The sequence below is a fragment of the Microcebus murinus genome, chromosome 27 (genome assembly GCF_040939455.1).
Source record: "Microcebus murinus isolate Inina chromosome 27, M.murinus_Inina_mat1.0, whole genome shotgun sequence".
NCBI lineage: Eukaryota > Metazoa > Chordata > Mammalia > Primates > Cheirogaleidae > Microcebus > Microcebus murinus.
In genome coordinates, this window is record NC_134130.1 from 4,251,992 (window position 1) to 4,271,206 (window position 19,215).

Consider the following 19,215-nt stretch of genomic DNA (forward strand, 5'->3'; position numbering starts at 1 on the left):
GTAATCCTAGCACTCTGGGAGGCCAAGGTGGGCGAATTGCTCAAGGTCAGGAGTTCGAAACCAGCCTGAGCAAGAGCGAGACCCCGTCTCTACTATAAATAGAAAGAAATTAATTGGCCAACTAATATATATAGAAAAAATTAGCCGGGCATGGTGGCGCATGCGTGTAGTCCCAGCTACTCGGGAGTCTGAGGCAGCAGGATTGCTTGAGCTCAGGAGTCTGAGGTTGCTGTGAGCTAGGCTGACACCACGGCACTCACTCTAACCTGGGCAACAAGGTGAGACTCTGTCTCAAAATAAAAAAAAAAAAAGACAATGAAATGACACCTTTAAAGTGCTGAAAGTCGAGGGGGGAGGGAGCCAACCTAGAATTCTATACCCAGCAAAAGTATCCTCGAACAATGAAAAGGGGTAAGCCAGACAGGCTCTTCATTTGTAAAAGGTAGAAAATAATAATAGCACCTCCTAGGGTTGTTACAGGGATGAAATTATTTAATGTATAATCAGTATAGTTATGTATTAAAAACAATAACAGCAACAAAAGAAAGAGAAAATGACATGGGATCAGGAATGCCATAAAGACTCTTAGCTAATCGTCCTAGGATCAGCTGTCTGAAAGAAATGGTAATTTGAAAAAAGCATAAAACAATTAATCCCTACTGATTTTAGTTGTATAAGATTTTTTTCCTACTCTGTCTCATGGGAGGAAACCATAATTGTAGACACTGTGTTGGGAAGTTGTGGACTCTAGGCTCTAGGTGGCTTCGTGACAGGTGGGACTAGAGGAGGTGACCTCCAAATGCTGTCCAAGTGCTGAAATGTGTTCTTCATGTAAAAACTAGAACAGGTCACTGAAGTGAGAATGTGCTTCTAGCAGTTGCTCTCCAGCTCTTAAATTGGGACTGGACATTTTCTTGAGAATTCAAACAGCAAAGAAAAAGAAGTCCCCTTTAGTCAAACCCGATTCTAACTGTGACTTCGTCCAGCCTTTGTGCCGCCGGTGTTCAAAATGAAGTGTCATTTGGAAAGCAGTGACTCGGGGGTCAGAAGCCAATCTAGGGAAAGGTGCAGAAACTTGGGTTTATGGGGTGGACACAGGCGTGGTCAGCTGCTCAAGGCGGCACCTGGTGAGGGCTCTGCTCCCTGCCTTGGCAGGCTGGTCACTAGAAGAAATAGCAGAAATATTTCCTTCTGCCGATTGTCTTGAAGCAAAGAATGGTATCTTAGGCCCCTGGTCAGTGCCCCATCCCCACCAGGCTGGGAGGGACGTGGTCACCCTGTCGTCCTCCCTGTGCACAAACCCAGGGAGGGGAGATCTTCAGGGTGTGCTCAACCCCAAGTTGGGGTCCCCCACCCCAAGTCTTAAGCTCGGAGCACAGTGAGTGGAAAAGCCTGCAGAGCGACGTCTCTATTCAGCAAGACGAACCCACGTGGCCACGTCGCAGCCTGTGGGACCCCAAGCACGGGGCCAGCCCTGGGGAGAGAGAGCTGGCAACGGTGACTCGGGCAGCGTGGCTGTGGGAAATACGCAAGTCGCTTGTCCCTGGCTGCGGTACGCGTCTGGCTGGCTGACACGTCCTGTCCTTATTCGGGCAGCCCTGCCTGGCTCCTCGCCCCCATCTGCCTTAAACTTGCAGTTCTCCCTCCAGGCCCCTTTCCCAGGTGGATTTCTCTCGTAGCACTTAGAGCCATCCCACATTTGGTGCATTTTACCTGTTTATTGTCAGTCTCGCCCCTGTCAGCATGGACGCTGCTGGAGGGCAGGCGGTCTGTGTCTGTTTTTCTGTCTTACTTGTCACACACCTAGAACAGGGGCTGGCATAGAGCCAGCTCTCAGAAACTGTTTGCAGGATGGATGAGAAGGCCGGTGTTCCAAATGGGGTTACAGTGACGCGGGGAGACACAGGCGCTCGAAAGAGCCGCACAAGCTGCTAGTGATACATGGCCCGGCAAGAGTCCAACTCGCCACCAGCCGATTGGGAGCCGACGTCGGGCAGATCTGTCCCAACAGCAGACGTAATAAGTGTCTTAGACGACAGAGGGGGCTGGGCAGGTGGGCTCGAGCCCCGCCCTCCCACCTGTAGGTGAGGATGGCTGTCCACCAGAGCCCGGAACCACAGCGAGGGGAAAGTTGTCGGTTTAGGGTTTTTTTCCTCTTAAAAGGAAGGATTTGATCCATTCTATGGAGATGTGTGCCATCGCGCTAGATCTCAGCAGATGTGGAGACGTGCGTGCGTTTCCTTAGGCAGTGTGCTCTTATTTGCGTTTGATACTGACGTAGAGGTGGCTCAAACATAAGCAGACAGTGCCGACTGCAGGATATCCATCCCCAAACAGAAGTCGACCTTGTCCAGCCCTCTCTCCTTCCTCCGATGAAGTCCCCTGAGGCCCACGCAGTGGAGAGGTGGCACCACGAGGTCAGAGGGCATAGACCTTTGTGGTCAGTTTCCTGGGACTGGCCTGTGGTGCCCGTCCCATGCCAGACTCCATGCTGGGTGCGCGGATCTGAAGCCGGGTGACCTTGAACGGAGTCTGTAAGCGCCTTGGACTTCAGCTCTAGTCATTTCTCCCCTAGGCAGTTCACCCCCGAGAAGAGAGGAAACATACCTGGTGGCTCCGGCACAGTCTGTCTTCTCTGTGGTTGCCTTCCACCAAGCAGGAAGGACTTGTTGCCATGCCAACAGTCCATCCTTCACTGTCATCATGAACACAATCACCCAAACAGAGAATTCTACTTTTCATTGAAAAACCACAGGGGGTAAAGAGGGGAAGTGACCGTCTTTTCCAAAACTTTCCTTTTAAGTGTGAACTGGTCATGACCGACTGGTGGGCAGGGTCTTGGGCACTGCCTCTCAGAACTCCTGTCCCGGGCTCTGTTCAGCGTAAGACCCGCACAGTCTGGCCTCACGCACGTGGGCTGAGAATCTGTGTCACCCTTTGGCTTCTGCCCAGTGCGCCAAGGCTCTCAGGCCCTTGAGACGTGGGGCTGCTGGTCGTGGCTCCTGTGCCCCCTGGAGCATGCCTCCAACGTGGCACCTCTGCTGCCCCGGCCTCAGAGTGACGGGACAGCCCCTGGCTTCTGTGCCCAGATGCTCTTCCCACACTCCCCATGTCCTGGGGCCCCCTTTGCTCTTCAGGTCCCCTTATCCACATGGTCACTCTTTCTTGGCTGCCAGACTTGAGGCACCTTCAGGATCCTGGGGGTGCCCACGTGGCCAGACAGGTCCGTCTCTGCCCTTGAGAGTTTTCAGGGCAGACATGCGGTGCATCAGGAAGCAGCGTGGCAGGCCCAGATGTGAAAAGTGCCAGCCCTCCCTGCCTGGATCCCAAACCAGGTGAAAATAAGACAAAAGGGGCTGGCCCTGGGTCAGCCCATGTTTGCTGGGCTGGGTGTAAAACAGGCCACAGGGTGGTGTGTCGGAGCAGGGCTCATTAGAACCTCCCCCAAAATACCGATTTTTTAAAAAGGAGATGAAGGTAACTGCCTTGCGGGCTTGCTGTGCCCAGTGTGGACGGAGCAGACAGACGTGCAAACACGATCGTGGTGGGGTGGGGGAGGGGCAGGGCAGGCAGGGCCTTCCCAGGGGAGATGCCTCCCTTGGGTCTTGCAGGGCCGACCTCCGCCTGCCCCACGTGGGGATGGCCCTCACCCTCCCAACTTGACATTGACCCCAAGAGGCACAGACCCCAGCCCTAGACTTGCATAGCCTGCCCTTTGGCCTAGAGCAGAAAACCTTGCATATAAGCATTTAAATATTTTATTGGAATTCCGTTGGTACCTCTCTCAATCAGCCAGCTCAGTACGAGTCAGTTCATCTGTTCGTGGTCATTGGTTAGTACAGAGCGCGTAGTTTTCTCTGATCTTCCTGTTCTTACCATCAGAATTTCTCTCTGGTCCTGTATTTGAGGGGTTATTTGGTGTTTAAATACTGTGTGGTGGCGCGTGGGTGTTGAAATGATTATGAAAACAGAAGCTAGTAGGTCTCGATCACATGCAGATTTTTATATAATAAGTCAAGAACCCTGGAAACCAGGCTGGAGGCTAAAAGAATGAAGGAATGAAAATGATCCATTAAGACGTGTGCTGGGAGAACACAGATCAGTGACAGTAGAGGTGGATTTCCACTTCACCTGTCGCAGTAGCGGGAAGGCAAGAGATTCTCTTAGTGAGCCCGTGTCAGCATTGTGGCTCTTTTTCGGGATTTTGACAAACGTCAGCGTGTCTTCCTTTGCGCAGCTGCAGTGGCTGTTGGACAATTACGAGACGGCGGAGGGCGTGAGCCTGCCTAGGAGCTCCCTCTACAACCACTACCTTCGCCACTGCCAGGAGCACAAGCTCGACCCCGTCAACGCCGCTTCCTTTGGGAAGCTGATCCGCTCCGTGTTTATGGGGCTGAGGACGCGGCGCCTGGGCACCAGGTGGGTGGTCACCCCCACTCTGCCCATCTCCCTCTGCCTTTCTCCAGAAATTGAGCTTTTTGGGCAACATGGGGCTTCCTCCTTCTGTCCTGACTCGCAGCCACCTCCGGGTGACCTTGGGGTTGCTCTGAGTTGGCTGTAGCAGTGGCCAGGGCTGGGCATGACCTGGGTGTTGGCTGTGGCCCCCATTCTCAGCTTTAGAGGCTGCTGATGGGATTGATGTTCCCTCTGGTTTTCTCTCTCCTTTTGAAATTTCTCATAACAGCACGTTTTTTAAAAATCAGCCTCTAGGCCAGGCATGGTGGCTCACACCCATAATCCCAGCACTTTGGGAGGCCAAGGCAGGAAGATCATTTTAGGCCAGGAGTTCAAGGCCAGCCGGGGCAACATAGCGAGACCCCTGTCTACAAAAAAAGAAAAAAAAACAGAAAGAGTACCTGTCGTATTGTTTGGGACGTCTGCAAAGGAAGCTGACCCTGGGCTGTTTGGTTTCCAGAGGCAACTCGAAGTATCATTACTACGGGATTCGCCTGAAGCCAGACTCCCCGCTGAACCGGCTGCAGGAGGACACGCAGTACATGGCCATGCGGCAGCAGCCCGTGCACCAGAAGCCCAGGTGGGCGCCTGCGCAGTGGCGGGGTAGGGCCGGTCTCGCTTGGAGAGCGCAAGGAGTGTTTCCCAAACACACAGTGAGCTTGCGCACGGCCCAGCCTCCGGTGCCCTGGGAGAGCAGGGTCTCGCTGTGCCGAGCTCACAGTGGGGCCGGCAGGAGACGGGCGGAGCTGGGAGGCAGCCTCAGCCGGCTAACAAAGTTTTCATCATATCTTTAATTTTTTAGTAGATTTTAATATTTAGAGCAGTTCTAAGTTCACCGTGAAATTGAGCGGAAGGTACAGAGGGTTCCCACACACTCCCTGTCCCATCTGTACAGCACCCCCACAGAGCAGGGCATCGGTTACAATCTGTGACCCTCGGTGGATGCAATGTCATCACCTGGGTCCTTAGTGTGCATTAGGGTTACTCTTGGTGTCCCATATTCTGTGGGTTTGGACAAATATACAGTGACACGTCTCCTCCGTTACAACATCACACAGAGCAGTCCTCCTGCCCTAAACATCCCCTGGCTTCTGCCGGTCACTTCCGCCTTCTCCCAGCCCTTGGTGACCCTGATCTTTTGTGATCTCCATGCTTCCACCTTCTCCAGGGGGAGTAGTTGGAATCGCACATCTTTACTTTTTAAAGTTTAGAAGGAAAAAGGGAGCAACCACTGCAAATAACCCAAGCAGCCAGGAGAACCAAGCTGGTGTCCTTAAGTTGCTACTTCTTTTGACGTTTGTATCCAGTGGCTGGCAAGGCTGGTCATTTTCTGGAATGTCCTCTTCCCTCACACCCCAAACTCCCCATCTTCACAGGCAGGGGTCGGCAATGTTTTCGTAAAGAGCCACAGAGCAGATATCTTAGCCTTTACAGGCCACACGGTCCCTGTGACATCTGCCAAATCAGCCTCAGACAGTACGTGAACCGGGGGCGTGGCTGTGTGCCAATAAAATTTTATTTACAAAAACAAGAGGCAGAGTTGGGCCCCGGGCCATATTTGCCGAATGCTAGTGTAGAGCCCCACTCAAATGTCACCGCCCTGGCAGCCTTCTAGCGTGTCCCCATGAGCCACGGAGCACCTCCTCTCTCCCTGGCTCCCCCTCCAGAGTGAGTCTAGATGGTTCTGTCTGTACAACCTTGCAGACAGGGACTGAGTCACATGTGACCTTCACGCCTGGCGCCTGGCCTGCTGCACACAACCAGTCACAGATCTGTGTGACTCAAAAACCCTTTCCAACTGCTCTAAGTGTCTTAGTAACTCTTAGTGCCAGTCATGTGAGCTGGAGGTCACAGAGTCCCCAGAACATTCTCTGGGGGCCAGCAGGTAAAGACCGAGCCCATGGTCCATCCCGCGCCTTGCCGTCTGCAGAGGTGGACCTGGAGCTGGTTGCTGCTGTCGTTCAGTCCTGGCCCCTGGCAAACCCCCGGCGTGAATCTATGCTCCAGGCAGTGCACTATTTTAGGAGCAGCCACATGTTTCTTGGGGACAGGCTGATGCCATCTGTGTTTGGGAAGCCATGGGCTGCCCTGTGTCTGTCTGATGCTCAGACCGACTGCACCTCACTGGCACGATCTCCCACTTCCCGGTGGGCCCCACTTTTTGTGTCAGGAAATGCGCTCCCCGCTGGGCCCAGCTCCGGCCTGCTCTCCCCACCGCGCGCCGTCTGGGCTGGGGCAGTGAGTCGTCTGGCAGGAGACTCCTGCTGTTAACACTTCTCCGTTTGCTGCCCGGACCCAAGTCAGAGGATCTCCTTTGAGATCGCACAGTAGTAAGATGTTTGTGACTCCGTACAAAGGATCTCACTTGTCTTCTAAGACAGACATATTAGAGTGAAAATATGTATATACAGCCCGAGTGCCCATCAACACAACAGGGTCTACACGAGCAACAGAATATTACTTAGCCCTAAGAAGGAAAGAAACTCTGACACCTGCTCCAACATGGATGAACCTTAAGGACATGGTGCTCAGTGACATAAGCCAGACACAGAAGGACAAATCCTGTGTGATTCCTCTTGCAGGAGGTCCCTAGAGTTGTCAGATCCACAGAGACAAGAAGTAGGATGGCAGGTGCCAGGGGCTGGGGAGGGGGTGGGGAGTGAGTGTTTCATGGGGACAGAGTTTCAGTTTGGGAAGATGAGAAAGTTCTGGAGATGGAGGGTAGTGACGGTTGCACAATAATGTGAATGTGGGCCGGGCACAGTGGCTCACGTCTGTAATCCCAGCACTCTGGAAGGCTGAGGCAGGAGGTTCGCTTGAAGTCAGGTGTTTGAGACCAGCCTGAGCAAAAGTGAGACCCCCATCTCTACTAAAAAAATAGAAAAATTAGCCAGATGTGGTGATGGCGCCTATGGTCCCAGCTACTCAGGAGGCTGAGGCAGAAGGATCTCTTGAGCCCAGGAGTTGGAGGCTGCAGTGAGCCATGATGACCCCACTGCACTCTACTTGGGGCAAAAGAGCAAGACCCTATCTCAAAAAAAGGAAACAAAAACAACAACAAAAATGTGAATGTGCTTAATGTCACTGAACTATGCACCTAAAAATGGTTAAAGTGGTAGCTTTTGACCACAACTTGCACACACACACACACAAACTGCATCCTGTCTAGGCCCCTGCCCCTCAAGCCCACCCCAGGCAGTGCTGCTGGGCCTCACGTTGGCACACGTGTCCCCTGCGCAGGTACCGGCCAGCGCAGAAGACGGACAGCCTCGGGGACAGCGGCTCCCACGGTGGCCTGCACAGCACGCCCGAGCAGGCCATGGCGGCGCAGAGCCAGCACCACCAGCAGTACATAGGTGAGCCCCGGTGCCCGCGCGGGTCTGCGCCACCCGCACTCAGTGGCTGCTTTCCACGGTCTTCTCATAAGACACCTTTTCAGGCAAATAGAAAGTTCTACATAGACTTTCTTTCTGGTAGCCCTGAGATTTTAGAATAATCAGTCAAAATAATATATAAAACGACCACCAGGAAAATGAGCATCCGTCCCCTCTGGTCAGGGCAGGCGGGCGTCCTAGCTCAGAGCCTGTCTCGGGGACAGCAGGGACGGCTCGCTGGTGGCGGTGTTGTCGTTATTCAGACACTCAGCGGCTTCCGTGAGGCCACTCTTACTGTGTTTTTTGAGCTTGGACAGAGCCCTGCTGGGTTGAGTCTCCTGGGGGGATTGAGATGGTGTCAGGCCCATCTCCAGGAGGTCATGGCGGGGACACCCTGGCTGGCCACCTCCCAGGTGCGCTGCCCTCGGTGGGCTCTGTGGGCGCCTACTGCTGAGGCGAGGGCAGCGGTTTCGAGCGCTCGCAGTGGCCAGGGCCTGGGCGCGGGGCTTCTCCAAGAGCCTGTTTCTGATGCTCTGTCCCCCAGACGTCTCCCACGTCTTCCCGGAGTTCCCGGCACCCGACCTGGGCAGCGTCCTGCTACAGGACAGCGTCACCCTGCACGACGTCAAGGCCCTGCAGCTGGCGTACAGACGGCACTGCGAGGTGACCGCCCTCCCCAGGCCCAGGCAGGCACCGCCACACGTCCCTCGTCAGCACAGCTAAACTCTCAGGCGTCACCAGGTGTCCCCCGGCAAGGAGACAGGAGCCCCAGGCCGCCCACCGAGTGTCCTCCCCCTGGGCAGGGGTCCCTCCACCCACTGCCATCGCCTGCTGCTCTTCCCTCCTGGCGTCCCTCTCGGGACTTTAGAAGACCCACTGCCAGCTGGATCTCAGCTCCTTGCTCGGCGTGATCTGGGGACACGGGAGACACACGCGTTCATCTAACTGGTTGTTTCTGCTCCCAGGCGACTCTCGATGTCGTGATGAACCTGCAGTTTCACTACATCGAGAAGCTGTGGCTCTCCTTCTGGAACTCTAAGGCCTCTGCTAGCGACGGCCCCGCCTCTCTGCCCGCCAGGTGACCGCCTGGCAGCCCAGCTCGGCTGGGTCACAGCCCTCCGCAGGCTTAATCCCCAAGCTGTCCGCTGCTGACACCCGCATGTGACCACAAGCAAGGGTAGCAACTCTCCAAGAAGCAGGGCACAGCGCCCCCCTCTGTCCCTGTTGTTCTTGGACTTGGTAGAGTCGCTCTGTGACGCATGTCCCATGTGCCCCTTTCCTGATCAGACAGTTTGAACACGGGGGATTTTAGAGGTAACCATGATGCAATCCCAAGTAGAAGTGACCTCAGCTCTTCGCTACAGGGAGACGCCTCATGTTAGCCATGGGCGGGGCAGGGGACGCCGTGGATCCCCATGAAACATAGAGGCGCCAGGAGTGCGGCAGCCTAGGAGCAGCATGGAGCAGGGCAGGCAGGGCTCACACCCGCCACCAGCCCACCCCCACCCCCGCTGTCGCGTCCGCATCTCGGCTCTCCGGTCATTCCGGTGGCTGAGTGCACCACCCAGGCCCCACCCGGCTCACCGTCCCCTCCCTCCCTCCACAGTGACGAGGAGCCCGAAGGCGCCATCCTGCCCAAGGACAAGCTCATCTCTCTGTGCAAACACGACCCCATCCTCAAGTGGATGCGGAGCTGCGACCACATCCTGTACCAGGCCCTGGTGGAGATCCTCATCCCCGACGTGCTCAGGCCGGTCCCCAGTGAGTGAGCGGACCCCGTCCTCTGCTGAGCGCCGCTGTCACCTGCCTGTTCCCCCTTCCTCCCTGCGCGTCTCGGCCACCTCGGACTGCCTCTGTCACAAGGATGCAAAAGCGAGAGCAGCAGTCGGCCATCCCTCGTCCCTCGGATGTGTGTCCTCTGGCATCCGTACTCCCTTGTGTCCATCCGCGGGGAGGCTCCAGTGAGCTCTGCCCACCAAGAGCAGGCCAGGCCAGGCTAGTGCTTTCTGGAAGGTTCCTTGGGGGAATGAAAGCCAGCCTCTGGGAGTAGCCTGGGCACAGCCCCACAGCTGTCACCGCAGGGAGGCCATGGCACTGCCACTGCAGGTGCTGAGCAACGACCCTGCCTCCACCTACTCGTGCCAAGAGCTCCCCCAGTCACGACAACCACAAATGTCCCCACACACTGCCCAGTGTCCCCTGGGGGTGTGATCGCCCCTGGCAAGGCCCACCGTCCTAGACAGTGGGTAGTGACACATGCACCTCCGTCACTAATGTCCTCCCTTCTCAGTTGCCTGTGCCTGCTCAGCGGTTCTCTTTTCCTCTGTGTCACTTGTCCTCCTAGGCGGTCACTTTCATGGCATGTGCGTCGTCTCTTACAATCAGTGCTGATTTAGGGGCAGGACGCTGGCGTCCTCGCCGTTAAAGCACGATCCGTGTCTCCCAGGTACCTTGACACAGGCCATCCGGAATTTTGCCAAGAGTTTGGAAGGCTGGTTGACAAACGCCATGAGTGACTTCCCGCAGCAGGTCATCCAGACCAAGGTAACCTGGGGGCAGGGGCCGCAGGCGGCTTCCTCTCTGGCAGGAAGGGGAACAACAGAAGGTGTCATTTGATGTCATGTATTTGGGTTGATTCAGAGCATATTATTTCTGTGCTCATCACAGAAGGGGACTTTAATCTCTTTGCTGCCACCCTTGTTACTACAGTCTTGGCTGCAAATCAGAACTTGAAATGTACAGACTTGGCTTCCACACGGAAGAGAGCCATTACCAATCCCCTCCCGAGTGGCTCCTAGAGAGGCATCTGGTCTACCCGCCCACCCTCCGGAACTGATCTCAAACTTTGCCCGTGATTCTCAAACTCCACCGCGCCACCTAGGTGGCTGCTAAAACTTCGGATTCCCAGGCCACATTCCCCACAAGCCTGGAGGGCCCAGGAGGGCCCAGGAATCTGTATTCTCAGCTGCCACTCCAGAGACCCAAAGGGGTTCTAGCGGCAGGGCGTGACCACGCTGGCGCGAATTCTAACTCGCCAGCGCTGTGGCATCAGAGAGGCTGCGTGATGCGCTAGCGAGGTCACCAGCCCTCACTGGTTCTTACTCTTGGAGTCCTTAAGAATGACAGCGGGGCGCGGGGGTCCTTCTTGCCTGCTGGAGCTGCTCCTCCCTGCGTTGTCCCTGAGCCCGCCCGCCCCTCGGGGGCAGCTGGAACAGGCCTCCCCGCGGGTGCCGCCTGCTCACGGGGCCTCGCTCGCTCGCAGGTCGGTGTCGTCGGTGCCTTTGCCCAGACGCTGCGGAGGTACACGTCCCTCAATCACCTGGCGCAGGCGGCCCGGGCGGTGCTTCAGAACACGTCCCAGATCAACCAGATGCTCAGCGACCTCAACCGCGTGGACTTCGCCAACGTGCAGGTGACTTTCTCAGCGTGTGGCTCCCCAGGGCCTGGAACGGGGCCCGGGGCCCCTAGCTGCAGAGCAGAGACAACGATTGTGTGACCTCGGCCTGAATTCCAGACCCGGGTTCTCCCCTCCCCCACCAGCCTGTAGGAAACTTCTCACCCTGTAGGAAACCCAGCGAACCCACAAAGTCGAACCCCCACCCTACCCCAGCGCTCTGTCTACCTCCTCAAGGTGGGGATGAAGGGTGCTCAGCTCCCGGCTGTCAAGGCCAAGGGCAGGGAGGCTCGAGCGTGGCATGATGTCCCACCTAGACCACAGTGGGGTCCAGAGAGGGCTTGGGGGTCCCCGTGTACCCCGTCTGGGGCCCGGGCCCGTGGGGCTGACGCAGGCCCCGTCCCGAGCGCAGGAGCAGGCCTCGTGGGTGTGCCAGTGCGAGGAGAGCGTGGTGCAGCGGCTGGAGCAGGACTTCAAGCTGACCCTGCAACAGCAGAGCTCCCTGGACCAGTGGGCCAGCTGGCTGGACAACGTGGTCACGCAGGTCCTGAAGCAGCACGCGGGCAGCCCCAGCTTCCCCAAGGCCGCCCGGCAGTTCCTGCTGAAGTGGTCCTTCTACAGGTACAACCCCCCCGACCTCCCAGAGACGGTTCGGGGCGGGTGCGTGCGGGGAGCTCAGGAAGTGGTCCCACCTGCCACCCAGCCACTGAGCTGAAAGGAAAACAGGGCCCAGCAAGGCTCAGGCAGCGGCTGAACCCCCGAAAACAAGTGCTCAACTTGGGGCCTCACTCCTGGAGGGCGGCTCCCAGGGCAAGCCCAGAGGCCCACCCGTGGCCTGAAGCTCAGTCGGAAGCTTCTGCAGACAGGAGTGCTGCCCTGTGCAGACCGTGGCTTCCGGAGGGATGTCACCCAGAGAGGGAGGGGCCGTGTGTGCCGAGATTGCAGCTGTGGTTAACTCCAAAGTAAAAACAGCTCCGGTGCTATTTATTTTTTTATTTTTCATTTGTAGACAGGGTCTTGCTCTGTCACCCAGGCTGGGGTGATGGCACAGTTCACCGCAGCCTCCAACTCCAGGGCTCAAGTTCCTCCCGCCTCTCGGGGTTACTCACAGCGTGTCTCTCTTTGCTTTTCTCGTCCGCCGGCTTCTCAGTGGCCCTGTGTGGCCTCTGGGTGTGAGTGGGCAGACCTAGCTACCGATTGGTCACACCAAACTTGGGGGCATCTGGCAGGTCAGGGGACCTGGGGTTCCCAGACGAGCAGGGAGCCGTCGTGAAGCTCGGCCAAAGGCCCCGAGTTCTGTGCTCCCCCAAAAGGCCTCCCAGCCTCTGTCTGCTTGTCCCCAGCTCCATGGTGATCCGGGACCTGACCCTGCGCAGTGCCGCCAGCTTCGGCTCCTTCCACCTCATCCGCCTGCTCTACGATGAGTACATGTTCTACCTGGTGGAGCACCGCGTGGCCGAGGCCACCGGAGAGACGCCGATCGCCGTGATGGGAGAGGTGAGGCCCCTCCCGCTGCGGGACCCTGGGGCCAGGCCCGCAGGCAGCAGGCAGCGTCCTGTGGCCCCGAGAGAAAGCCTGTGCCGGTCCTGGGTGCCCTGCGCCTCGCACCGAGACCTGGCAGGCTTTCTGCCTCACCGCGGAGGCCACAGACACCGCCCAAGGGCTTCTTTTCATTGTGGTAAAAACACACATAACACAGTACACACCATTTTAAAGTGCACGATTCAGTGGCATTGAGTGCATTCACAATGTCTAACTGCCACTGCTGTCTAATTCTAGAACATTCCATCACCCCAAAAGGAAGCCCAGCCCCATCAGTAGTCAGCCCCATCTGCTCCCCGGCCCCTGGTGACCACAAATCCACGTCCTGTCTCTGGGGATTTGCCTGTCTTGGACATTTCATATAGACGGAGTCACACACTGTGTGTCCTTCTGTGTCTGGCGTCTCTCACTGAGCACGATGTCCTCAAGGTCCCTCCACGCTGTGGCCTGTGTCAGAGTCTCGTCCCTGTTCATGGCTGAGTGACATTCCAGTGCATGGATGGACCACGCTGGGTTTGTCCACTTGGGGTGTTTCAGCCTTCGGGTGTGTGCTCACACGCGTACGAGGTTGGCGTGCACGTCTGCAGGCCTGCACCCCGGAGGGCCGTGCAGGGCTGCGCGGGGCCGTGGTGAGGAGGGGTGAGGTGAGGCCTGGTGAACTCCCCACACTCCTGCCGCTCAGAGGCCACAGCGCGCTGAGGGCTGGTGACCCGGCCCCACCACCTGCCCATATCCCTGTGGGTGCTGCGCCCATGCCCCACATGGTGGGGTGGCCCAGGCCCTGGGGCAGCCCCAGGATAGTTTTCATGCCACGTGCAGACTCGGAGAGCAGGGATAGCTTGGCCTCAGCCCCCCACACCACCACTAAAATCCGGACCAGCCGCACCCCGGGGACCTTGGGTGCCCCGTCCCCTCACTGGCCTGAGCAGCTCCTGGGGCGGCCTGGGCAGGTAAGAGGGACCTGCTCAGACCCCTGGCAACGTGGAGCCCCTCCTCAGGGTAGTGCCCCAGTCGCTGCACTTCACTGAGGACGCTGCTCGGGGCATGGTTGGTAGTGTCCCTGGGACCCCCAAAGAGCAGCTGTCACCCTCTGCGGACACCCCTGACTCTCCGTTTCTCTTTCAGTTCAACGATCTCGCCTCCCTGTCGCTGACGCTGCTTGATAAAGGTGGGTGTAGCACCCCGGCCTTGGCCCATCTCGTGATAAGCAGGCGGAAACTGGGCGCCCCCTCAAGGGGAGGTCCTGGGAGCTGGCATCCAGCTGGCAGGGGACACCTGGGCAGCGGCCACATCCCAGTGATGCCCTGAGCGAGGCCCCACCATGCTGGCAGCTCCACGCCAGGCCAAGGCCAGGATGGGGCGGCCCAAGTGGGCCAGGCGGCCAGCGAGGCCCCAGCGCTGCGGGCAGCACGGCCCAGGCCAGTCGGCGGGTCAGGGGACGTCATGGTCAGAGGCTCCCTCGGCACTGGCAACCCAGGGGCACCTGTGGGCGCTGGGCGAGCCAGAGAGGACAGGCCAGCCCAGCGCAGAGGCTGCCACCCGTCCTTGAGGCCCTGGCCTGTTCGCGCCTGTGCGACTCTGAGTATTCGGTTTTTTCTCTCCCTCCCTCCCACGGCCCCTCCTCCCGACCAGCAGACGACATCAGCGACGAGCAGCGTGGCAGCGAGGCCGACCCGGGCGAGCCGCTGGTGAAGCGGGAGCGCAGCGACCCGAACCACGCCCTGCAGGGCATCTAGCACTGGCGGGCACCTTCCGAGAGGTTCCGGAAGATGTCGCCCGGCCACTCTGGGAACTGGGACTTCACTGGCCCTACTGCACGTGCCTCTCAGACAATGTGATGTTTACTCTGACTCAAGGGGGTGCCCGGGGTCAGCGCCCTTGAAGGACGAGTTCTCATTCAAGAAGAAAAAACGATGTTAACGCTGCGGTCGTTCACGTCGGGGCTCCCGCCGCCAGGGCTGTCCCCTGGGCTTCCTGAGTGCCCGGGCAGCCCGCCGGGGGCCACCCCAGACCTTCCGTTCCTTATTCGGGACAAACCCTCCTCTGCTGGAACTGTGAACTTCGCCCAGAGTCCCCAAAGGCCGTGCTAAGAGCGTCGGTACCGCCATTCAACTGGTACCGATTTTCAACATGATTTAAAAAAAAAATCTGGCAGAGCCCAGGAAGGAAGGGACACCCTGTCCCCACCTTGTCCTGCCGCTGTTGCGCAGGTACAGAGCTCGCCGGCGTCTCTGGGGTCCCCTCAGGAACGGAAAGCACAGTGCCCTTGCCCTGCCACCTCCGTCGGGGAAGAGACCCATCTCAGCAGCTCACCTCGTGGCCTTTTGTGGACAGACCGTCCTCCGCTCCCTGCCTGCCGCCTCTGCCACGCCGGGAGCCCTCCCGGCCGTGGGGCCGGATCTCTAGACGCCAAAGGACTCGCCAGAAGCAGTTGGCAATCGCAGTGTCCCTGGACACATCCGCAGCCTAAAAAAAGAACAAGCCATGGAAACGGGCCCATTCGTGCCAAGACACAGCAGTGTCTCTTAAAAACTCCAGACCGGAAGCCCTGTCAGCAACAGCAAGGAAATCGGTTCGGTCCAAGTTCACAGTCAACATCAAGCCGAGCCGCTGTTCCGGGGGTCAGCACCAACGTCCTCGCCTTCGGGGGCAGCCGGCCCTCGCGTCCGCAAACAGCAGTGCCTGCCACTGCTCCACGGAGTCTTCCAGAACACCTCCCTCTGCATCAGCCGTCCTGGAGCACTCCAGTCCCCTGCGAGTCCCACCTTGACCTCTTCCAAGTCAAAACTCTTTGGGGACAAATACCCTGAACTTTAGACACTCCGAACTTGCCTCTTCCTTGGAAACACATAGCTGGTGCACTTGGAGTCCTGCCCTGCGCCAGCTGCAAACGCGACAGTCACCCTGGGTCTAGGAAGCACCGTCTAATGAAATGCAATAGTTTCTCTTTTTGGAAAGATGTTCATACAATAGTTTTGTGCTCTAATTGTTATTAGAACGTTTTCTTATGAATGTGTATATTGCCGTATATTCAGTTCCAAGTATTTTGTTGTCGTTCACACGGAAGGTACTAATGTCAACTCACGTGGCCTTTAAAAACCTCACTTCCCAGCAAGCAGGAGCGCGGCGCATCGCTCCCCGGCACCGGGAACAGACATGCGCGCTTATTTTAGAAGCAAAAAGTCCGAATAATCACAACGCTTATCTGGTCTTTATAGTTCAAAACTCAGATGAAATCAGACAGAAAGAATGTCTTCAAAATCCCCGTCTCCTCTCCTGGGAGACAGGTACGCTCGTGGTTAACAGACTGTCACGGCCCGGCTCTCTTCCCTTTGTGGTCACCAGTGCAGACTGGGTTTCTGCCTTACGCTCCGTCACTCACGTCTCTCGGAGAAATAGAAATGACAGTGAAGTCGCTCTCGTTTTTCATAGCAATAAACACACTGAGTCTGCTCGTGTCCGGGGTCACCGTCCAGAGCCCAGCCCGTGCCCCCCGCCCCCGGCAATGCCCCTGGAGGACGCACCCTCCCTCCCGCCAGTCCCCTTTGCCCTGGGACCCCGGTGCAGCCAGGCTTGGCCACACGGACCAGCCCCGTTCACACGTGGCAGAAGAGATAGCCGCGCCCGTGGTTGGTGCAGCCCACAGCTGGTTCTCAGGGCGCCGCACGGTGGTGGCTCCACACTTCAGGGTCACTTGAGACTCGGTGCATAAGCTTGTTGAAAAGTGGCCGATTCCCAGGCCCCGTCCGCAGAGGGCCTGGCTTGGGGAGATTGGGGTAGGGGCCAGGATTGTAGGGCTGCCACTGTCCCCTCTCAGAGGACTCTGGTGCTGGGGTTATAGGACTTTGAGGAAACCCTGCAGAGGGGAGGGCTGGGCTCAGGAGCCCCGACAGCCACGGGCTGAAGCATGTACCAGAGAGGTTGGCCGTTCCCAGTCACCTGCCCCTGAAATCTGCTTCTTGGGTGCCAAGCTGGTCCCCTCCGTCCCAGGAAGAGGGCCTGGCGTCCTGGGTGACTCTAGAGTCACCCCTGACCCCCCTGGGCTGGGGACTCCTGGGCCTGGGCTTCATTTAATGCTCTGCTGTCACCATCTTAAAATTCTCAGCCCAGCCTGCGTGGGCCGCGGTCTCAGACCTCCCTCGCCCTGGGCTCCCTCCAGCTGCGGCCCTGAGCCGAATGGAGTAGCAGCGCCCCCTGAGAGCCAGGCCCCCTGTGGCCTGCAGAGTCCCAGGGCAGGAGACCCCGGCTGGGCCCCGGGGGCCTGGGAAGCCAGAGAGAGAGTGTAAGCTCCTGAGCACGGGCCAGGGTGCCCCAGCGATGGCTGCCCAAGGACAGGGGAGTCAGGCTGGCAAGTGACTCACGGCGCCCACTGGATAGGGCCCCGGGCTGCAGGTGCCTCACAAGCAAGAGGAACCTTGGTCCTTCCACATGCTTGCAGGAGGCACTAACTAGTCACAGTAGGCTCCATGCTAGAAGCTTCTCCTGTCCCATCTCCTCTTTTTAAAAATCTTTTAAGGTGGGTGTTACGTTCATTATACACATGGGAAAATGGAGGCTGCTAGCTGGAACGTGGATGTGATGGCTGGAGCGCCAGCAGCCATTTTGGACCTGGAGGTGGAAGTCTTACAACAAAGATGACAAAGCAATGAGGCAGAAGGAGCCTGGGTCCCTGGTGATATTGGAGCTGCCCAACAGCCTCCAGATGGACTGCAGAAGGGAGGGCCAGGGGGCCCCACAGGTGTCCCTGACTTCACAAACTGGTGGCAGTTTCCCACACACTCCCCCCCCCCAATGGCAGGTATGCTAAGAAGGGAGGGATGCTTTCTGGCTGAGAGCGCCCCTGTCCCCCATTTCCCCCCCACTCTGGCTGCTGCCCATCTGCCCCTGGAATCTGTCCTCTTCTCCTTCCACACCCTAGTGCCCGTGGCCTTCCCACAATGGAAGCTCCACTCCACGTGCTGCCGACTTGCTCCGTCTCTGCTCAGGGCCTCGTGGCCCCTGGTCCGCGACAGAGCGAGGCGGGAGCTGGCATCTGGCCGTCCAGACCTCCCTCGTGTCTCCATCACGGCACGGGCCCGCCATCCGTCCACCGCCCTGCCCTTCCCCGTGGCCCTTCTCCTTCCTCAAGACTCCCCTGACGCAGCCACTTCTCCCGTCCTCTCGCCACTCCCCAACTCCTCCCGGGCCAGGACAGGCAGCACGGCGGAGCGGCGGGGCCCAGACCACACAAGTTTGAGTGACAGCTCCACACTCCCTAACTGTGTCCTCAAGTAAATTACTCTCATCAGTTTTCTCATCTTGGAAAAAAAGATAAGAAAAACACCCATCTCACAGCGTTGTCGTGAGAAATAAATTATTATAAAGAAAGCACTGGAGTGAGCCTTCGATAGTTGTTCCTCCCTCTGCCCACTGCGGACAGGTGGGCCAGATCATTCCCTGGGCTGCCCCGCCCTGCAGGTGCTGAGCAGCGTCCCTGGCCTCCCCCCACCCCATGCAGGAGCACGCCCCGATCCTAACTACCAAAAATGTCCCCAGACACTGCCAGTGTCCCCTGGGAGCCGGGAGGCATCTTCCTCTTTAGCACCTAACTTTTTTTTTTTTTTTATTCCTTTATTTTTTTTTTCCATTTTCAGTTGGCCAATTAACTTTTTTTTTTTTTTTTTTATTTTTAATAGAGACGAGGTCTCGGCTCTTGCTCAGGCTGGTCTTGAACTTCTGAGCTCCAACGATCCACCCGCCTCGGCCTCCCATAACTTTTGGTTTTTAATTGGCACTTCTTCCAGGAAGGCTTCCTGAATACTCTCCGGCTAGATTAGGGTCACTTAGACACCCTGTGTCCCCTGCCACTCTTTTTTTTTTTTTTTTTTTTTTTTTTTGATACAGAGTCTCGCTTTGTTGCCCAGGCTAGAGTGAGTGCCGTGGCATCAGCCTAGCTCACAGCAACCTCAAACTCCTGGGCTCAAGGGATCCTCCTGCCTCAGCCTCCCGAGTAGCTGGGACTACAGGCATGCGCCACCATGCCCGGCTAATTTTTTTTTTTTATATATTAGTTGGCCAATTAATTTCTTTCTATTTATAGTAGAGACGGGGTCTCGCTCTTGCTCAGGCTGGTTTCGAACTCCTGACCTCGAGCAATCCGCCCGCCTCGGCCCCTGCCACTCTTTATAGTAACTGTTTGCAAATCTATCTTTCCCACGGGCTCTGCGGCGAGCAGCTTTCACCTGCCTCGTTCAGTGCGGACAGTGAGCGAGTGGGTGAGGTCGGCTTTGAGACACCCAGGAAGAGGCATCCCGTGTAATCCCAACTCAGTGGCTTCACGGCGACCCTGGGGAGGCAGGGAAAGCGACCCGGCACGGCGGAGAGAAAGTATCTGGGGGCTGCTGAGGAACGGCGACACTAAAACCGGAATTCCTGCAGGAGGTCACCGCTGGAGGGTTTCGGTGCAATCGA

At 57.5% G+C, this 19,215-nt stretch overlaps 1 protein-coding gene across 5 annotated transcripts in view; it reads left to right on the top strand.

Annotated features, from left to right (window-relative positions):
• RFX2 (regulatory factor X2) overlaps positions 1-18,119 on the top strand; it is an 84,133-nt gene extending 66,014 nt beyond the window's left edge. For all 5 annotated transcript variants that reach the window (XM_012761658.3, XM_075998314.1, XM_012761659.3 and 2 more), the window contains 12 exons: positions 4,238-4,419; positions 4,916-5,035; positions 7,696-7,811; positions 8,374-8,492; positions 8,795-8,907; positions 9,436-9,590; positions 10,276-10,373; positions 11,092-11,241; positions 11,636-11,844; positions 12,567-12,720; positions 13,891-13,933; positions 14,401-18,119. In XM_012761658.3, coding sequence (XP_012617112.1) covers positions 4,238-4,419; positions 4,916-5,035; positions 7,696-7,811; positions 8,374-8,492; positions 8,795-8,907; positions 9,436-9,590; positions 10,276-10,373; positions 11,092-11,241; positions 11,636-11,844; positions 12,567-12,720; positions 13,891-13,933; positions 14,401-14,501 — 1,560 coding nt within the window. In that variant the 3' untranslated portion in view covers positions 14,502-18,119. The remainder of the gene's footprint in view (positions 1-4,237; positions 4,420-4,915; positions 5,036-7,695; positions 7,812-8,373; positions 8,493-8,794; positions 8,908-9,435; positions 9,591-10,275; positions 10,374-11,091; positions 11,242-11,635; positions 11,845-12,566; positions 12,721-13,890; positions 13,934-14,400) is intronic.
• The last annotated feature ends 1,096 nt before the right edge of the window (positions 18,120-19,215 follow it).